Source organism: Euleptes europaea, chromosome 9 (genome assembly GCF_029931775.1).
Source record: "Euleptes europaea isolate rEulEur1 chromosome 9, rEulEur1.hap1, whole genome shotgun sequence".
Lineage (NCBI taxonomy): Eukaryota > Metazoa > Chordata > Lepidosauria > Squamata > Sphaerodactylidae > Euleptes > Euleptes europaea.
The window spans coordinates 53,956,777-53,962,776 of NC_079320.1; the positions used below are offsets into that span (position 1 = coordinate 53,956,777).

The window sequence follows — 6,000 nt, forward strand, 5'->3', positions numbered from 1 at the left end:
TGGTGGCATTCCACGGCTCGGGGGGGCATTTTGGGGGGTAGAGGTCCCAAACTTTCAGGGTAGCTTGAGGGGACCCTTCTTGCAAGAATCCTCAAGATTTGTGAAGATTGGATCTGAGGGTCCCAAGATATGGGGCCCGGAAGGGGTTGCCCCACCCATCTGCTCGTTTCTAATGGCTAGCCGATTAGAAACAACAGAAGCGGCTGCACAGCCCATTGGGAACAATAGTAGCCAGCCAGAAAGAGACTCACTGACCCACAGTTAGCTCCAGACAAAGTTGGCAACCGATGAAAATAGGAGAAAGCACACAGAGCAATCAAACTCACCCCACTTTGGCTCCCCACCACCACACACACAGTAGAAGCCAGTCCGTGGCTTCTAAGAGCCGATGTAACTACACCAAAAGTGCATCCAACAACGCTCAAAGCGTAAGTAAACAGCGTAACTAGCCTGGGATGCACTAAAACGAATGCCAGGCTAGCCCATTAAAAACAACAGTAGCGGCTGCACAGCCCATTGGAAACAATAGCAGCCAGCCGAGAGAGACTCACTGACCCACATTTAACTCCAGACAAAGTTGGCAACCTATGAAAACAGGAGAAAGCACAGTCCCACACAGAGGCAATCAAACCCACCCCACTTTGGCTTCCCCCCTCACACACACACACACAGAGAGAATCTGCTTCCCCTCCCCCCACACAGGGAAAAAGCTATAGATAAAAGCCCCAAAATGGGTCAAACCGTGGATGTCTTCTGTCCCAGCAGAAGCAGGGGAGCAGCAGCTGCTCAGGATCTCTCACGACTCTCTGGCCATTTATGCACGGGAGGTTTGGCCTTGGATTTGCATTCAGGATCACCTGATCCCATTCATCCCAATGGGCAGTTGGGGGGGGACCCCATATCTCGGGACCCTCAGATCCAATCTTCACAAAACTTGAGGATTCTTGCAAGAAGGGTCCCCTCAAGCTACCCTGAAAGTTTGGGACCTCTACCCCCCAAAATGCCCCCCGGAGCCGTGGAATGCCGCCAATGTGCTTTAAATGGCTTTATTCCTGTGGGCGATTTTTTTGGGGGGTGACCCATTCCGGGCCCCATATCTTGGGACCCCCTGACCCAATTTTACAAAACCTGGGAGTTCTTGCAAGAAGGGCCCCCTCAAGCTACCCTGAAGGTTTGGGACCTCTACCCCAAAAAATGCCCCCAGGAGCCACGGAATGCCACCAAAGTGCTTTAAGTGGCTTTATTCCTGTTGGTGATTTGGGGGGGCGACCCCTTCCAGGCTCCATATCTTGGGACCCCCTGACCCAATCTTTACAAAACCTGGGGGTTCTTGAGAGAAGGGTCCCCTCAAGCTACCCTGAAAGTTTGGGACCTCTACCCCCCGAATGCCCCCCAGAGCCGCGGAATGCCACCAATGTGCTTTAAGTAGCTTTATTCCTCTGGGCGATTTGGGGGGGGGCAACCCCTTCCGGGCCCCATATCTCAGGACCCCCTGACCCAATCTTTATTTCTTGAGAGAAGGGTCCTTTCAAGCTACCCTGAAAGTATGGGACCTCTACCTCCAAAAATGCCCCCCGGAGCCGTGGAATGCCGCCAATGTGCACACGCACACACACACCACGGGGATCTCTCTCACACACAAACAGACGCTCTCTCTTTCTCTCCCCGGGCTGCGCAGCAGCTGGGCTCATACACTCAACCGCGACTGATTGGCCAGAAGACCCAGTTTGGCCACCGATTGGCCGCGGGAGAATGTTGCTAGTTGCTTACTAACTGAGGGTTATGCTGCTGATTCAGAGACCCCGAATTTGCCGAATTTATTCGGCGATCGCCCCGAACTCGCCTTTTTTGAGTTCGATACCATCCGAACTGAAAACCGACGAATCGGGGGAAATTTGGCTGTTTATTCGGTTCAGACGAACCAAATTGACAACCCTACAGCTGAGCTGGGAAGTGAGAAACAAATTTATCAGGCTCAGTTGTTAAGGGTTTTAATAGATTTCTGTAGACTGATAAAGAATTGCTGTCAATACAGAATAAGCAGTATGTGTAGCTAACGGATAGCTAGGAGAATTCCAGGCTTTTTGTGTGTGTTGGTTTATCAGGCCTGCCTTGAAGCAAGCCACAGCAAGTATTAATAAAAGCCAATCATTTTCTCTCGAGTTTGAATGCGTAATATGTGTGTATTTTGTCTTAAAATAAACCCTTCACCTGATGAGCATTTGTGCATGTGGCCTTAACTCCCTGCCTGAGTCTTCTTGGGCAGCCTACAGGCCTGAAACATACTTTATACCCAATAAAGTTCTATTAAATAGCTATAGGAAAGTTGACTTTGGGACACGATGGGGCTTGATGGCAGTCAGAATCCTCACAGGAGGAGGCTAATTGAAACTGTGCTCCTCCCTTCCCAAAGTCAGTGGCAGGTTTGGCAGTCTTGGCCTCAGCAGTGGTAACAAGACAAAAAACAGGCTCTTCTCAGAAGCTCCCATACAGGAGCAGAGATTAGACAGGTCAGGACTGCTTCATCTCCACAGTCCTTTCTGCAGACAGCCGGCCTGAAATCAATTGGACTCCCCTATATTTTAAGGCGGTTTTCTAAATAGGAAGGTTATCTGTGGAAAGTGATTTTGACGCCATTTCTTATTACCTGTGGAAAGTGATTTCCACACGATTTCTTTCTTCTACATAATAGAATTTCTGTCTCTGAAATACGTCTGCTTCAAATGTTGAGACAAATGGGAGAAGGCTGGAGCTGATGTAGGGTTGCCAGGTCCCACTTCACCACCAGAGGGAGGTTTTGGGGGTGGAGCCTGAGGAGGGTGGGGTTTGGAGAGGGGAGGGACTTCAATGACATAGAGTCCAATGGCCAAAGCGGCCATTTTCTCCAGGGGGACTGATCTGCATCAACTGGAGATCAGTTGTAATAGCAGGTTGGCAACCCTAAGCTGATGCCATGAGGAGTTCCAATCACGACAGTTCTGTAAGTGGCTCAGACAGCCATGGAGAGAGCTGCAGAGGCAAGGGTTAAAAGGAATTCAGCCTCCAGGCACATTCCATCCAGTCTCCAACTGCAGTCCCACTGAAGCAATAAATCCATAGCTTCTCCATCTAGCCCCAGTAGATCAAGCCCTCTTGGAAACTCCTGGAGGATAGGCCATAGCAGCGCCTTGTGAATCCCACCCTCAGTACCTCTGATAAGGCCGAATATCCGTTGTAATGGTGTGTTTTATCATGTCGACATTTGGCCTTATTGGGACTATACTGAGACTACCAACTGGTTTCCACAGAAATGACTGCGGCCGTCAGAAGATAATGGCTTTTGTTGACTACTGACCTTGGCCGTAGTTAAAGCAGTGACCGAGACGAAGGGAAAGGAGCTTTGTCTCATTACCAATTATGTGAACTGCCCAGGCCTGCCTGTAGGTCCATTATCTTCTGGGAAAGGTTATCTTTCTGAAATAATATGACTTCCTTGCAAAAAGAAAGGGAAGGGGGAAAGTCTCTTTGCCCTTCCCAGAAATGAATAAAACTTACAGTAGTTCCTCATCATTTCTTCACACCTTTTATTGCTGCGGTGAAATGGCAAATTATACTGAAGGTCACAGTTTGCTGCTAATCCTAATGGGCTTCATTCTGCTTCTATCAAAGTCAGCTGTGGAGGGGGGGGAGTTGCAAGCACAGTGCCAAAAACATCTTGTAACTGGCATATGCACATGGATTTATTTTAAAATAGTATTTGGAAAGAAACACAGGCTGTCTTAAAATTCACATGTTCGTTTCTTTTTTTTCCTTATAATATATTTTTTTGAAATTTCAAAGAAAACAAAAACACACATAACAAACTCAATCATCCCCATACATACAATATAGCCCAACTTCCAGGGGATTCATTTTAAATTTATCAGTTCAAGCTTACAAGAAAGAAAAAAAGAGAGAAGAGCAAAGGCCTATTCAGCTGTCTTTCAATACACTGCTTAATCTTAAACTATTGGCAATTGGACTCTATGGCATTGAAGTCCCTTCCCTCCCCAAATCCCGCCCTCCTCAGGCTCCACCCCAGAAATCTCCAGGTATTTCCCAACGTGGAGCTGGCAAACCCTAATAAATTACAGCATTGCCAACTACCACTCAGCCCGATTTGGATTGTTTTGGGGTGTTTGCCATAAGCACGTCACATGATAAAAACCACCCCAACACAGAGTAATTGTGTATGTTAAACATGAGTCATGATTAGAGAAAGCAGAAAAGCTGGACCGCTCTGCATGTCATTTGGGCAAAATAAAGAGCTTATTGTCCCTTGCATCTAAGAAAACTCTTACCCTAGGCAACCACCTACCCATGATTCACTAGAACTCGGTAGAAAACTAGGTTTTCCCCTTCCCGTTCTGAGTTATTCTGTGCAAAGTGACTATACAAAATTAAAAGAAGCTTGACTAGAGTTGCATTAATCCATGTTCCGGAACACATTAGCAGTTTTTAATCAGGCAGCATTTGCTGCTTAATACTTTTTTTTTTTTCTCATTCTCATAGGACAAAACTTTATTCCATCCGGTGAGCAGCAGCTGCATGGATTGCAACCCAGCAGAGAAGAAGATTTTCATGAACAGATGTGATCCTTTATCTGAAACTCAACAGTGGATTTTTGAGCATATTAATATGACTGTTTTAGCAAAATTTAACAGCAAAACCAGCTCTTAGGAAGAAGAAAAGAGGCTGTTTTGTACAGATTGCAAACAACACCTTGGCCAGCATCTGGGCTGAAGGAGTCAGGAATTATGTTTCCTAGATCCAGGAAATAACTTCTGAAGATTAAAGAAATGCCGGGGCAAAAGCCAACAGGCTGTCATTGTGGATGGACGATATCTGAAGAACTTGGCTGAGAGACTTCACCAGCTGTTGCTGAGACCTTCCGGTTGACAATTCCCTTGCTGGTCAAGGGAAAACTTTATTTAAAGAATGTTTCAATACACTCCATGTTAATAAAGTAAAAACAGAATTTTAGAGTCTCAGGTCAAACCCTGCTATAGTGAGTAGCTATGGATAGTTGCTATTACTTATGGGGACTTCACGAAGCGCATGATTCCTGTGGGAAACTGCAGGTACCACAGATGTAGACCTAGCAAACCCTCTGGGATACTCTGAGTGTCCCAGAAGTGAGGGCAAGCTAGCCCTCTGGGATACTCTGAGTGTCCCAGAAGTGAGGGCAAGCTGTATGTTCTGGTGCCATTTCATCCCCCTTGGAGAAAGTCAAATGTATGAGGGTTAATTAAAATAGAAGATCCTCCCCATCATGTTCCTTTCACTGTTGAAATGGGAATGGTGTTTTTTTTAAAATGTAAGAGTAATTTTAGAGTTGCATTTTGAATGAAGCATGAAAATGACTGTAAGGTGTCAAACTACCATTTCTCTTCTGCAGTTGAAGAAAGAATCATTTCCATCAAAGCAATTAAATAAAAAATGTCCATCCATTTTACACAGTGCTATTGAACAATCCATCTGCAATTATTCATACCTAGTCATCATTATAGGACGTGCCAAAAATGATAAGGTGGACACATCCTTCTTTACCATAAAAAATGAATTACGTGACTTATAAAGCAGCACAAAGCAAGGTTTGCCTAAAAGGATTTCCTCTTGGAAGTCTACATTCCTTTTCTGGAATCTTTTATTATAAGACTCCTGCATTAATTTAGATCAGTGCAGTCACCAAAAGAAGAGGCATGGTGAACCTGACAAGGTGGGCTTGTGGCCAATTGAGCAATTATATACTGCCTTGAGCCTCTACCTGTATTTGCACAGCCCTGCAGGAATGGTAACAGAAGGAGGAAAATGTTCCAGGCAGCCAAGAAGTTTCTAGGAAACTAGCTTGGCATTCTGTGAAACAATGGCTGAAATTGTGGGGCACTGTCCCCATTTTCTGTTAATGCCATACACTTACCATTATCACAGACTGGGGGGGGGTTGTATGTGCGGTACTCCCTACCATCTATGTTTCCAGCC

The 6,000-nt window shown here is 45.8% G+C and overlaps 1 protein-coding gene across 2 annotated transcripts in view; it reads left to right on the forward strand.

Moving 5' to 3' along the window:
* GALNTL6 (polypeptide N-acetylgalactosaminyltransferase like 6) overlaps positions 1-5,125 on the forward strand; it is a 620,684-nt gene extending 615,559 nt beyond the window's left edge. For both annotated transcript variants that reach the window (XM_056855291.1, XM_056855292.1), the window contains one exon: positions 4,531-5,125. In XM_056855291.1, coding sequence (XP_056711269.1) covers positions 4,531-4,698 — 168 coding nt within the window. In that variant the 3' untranslated portion in view covers positions 4,699-5,125. The remainder of the gene's footprint in view (positions 1-4,530) is intronic.
* The last annotated feature ends 875 nt before the right edge of the window (positions 5,126-6,000 follow it).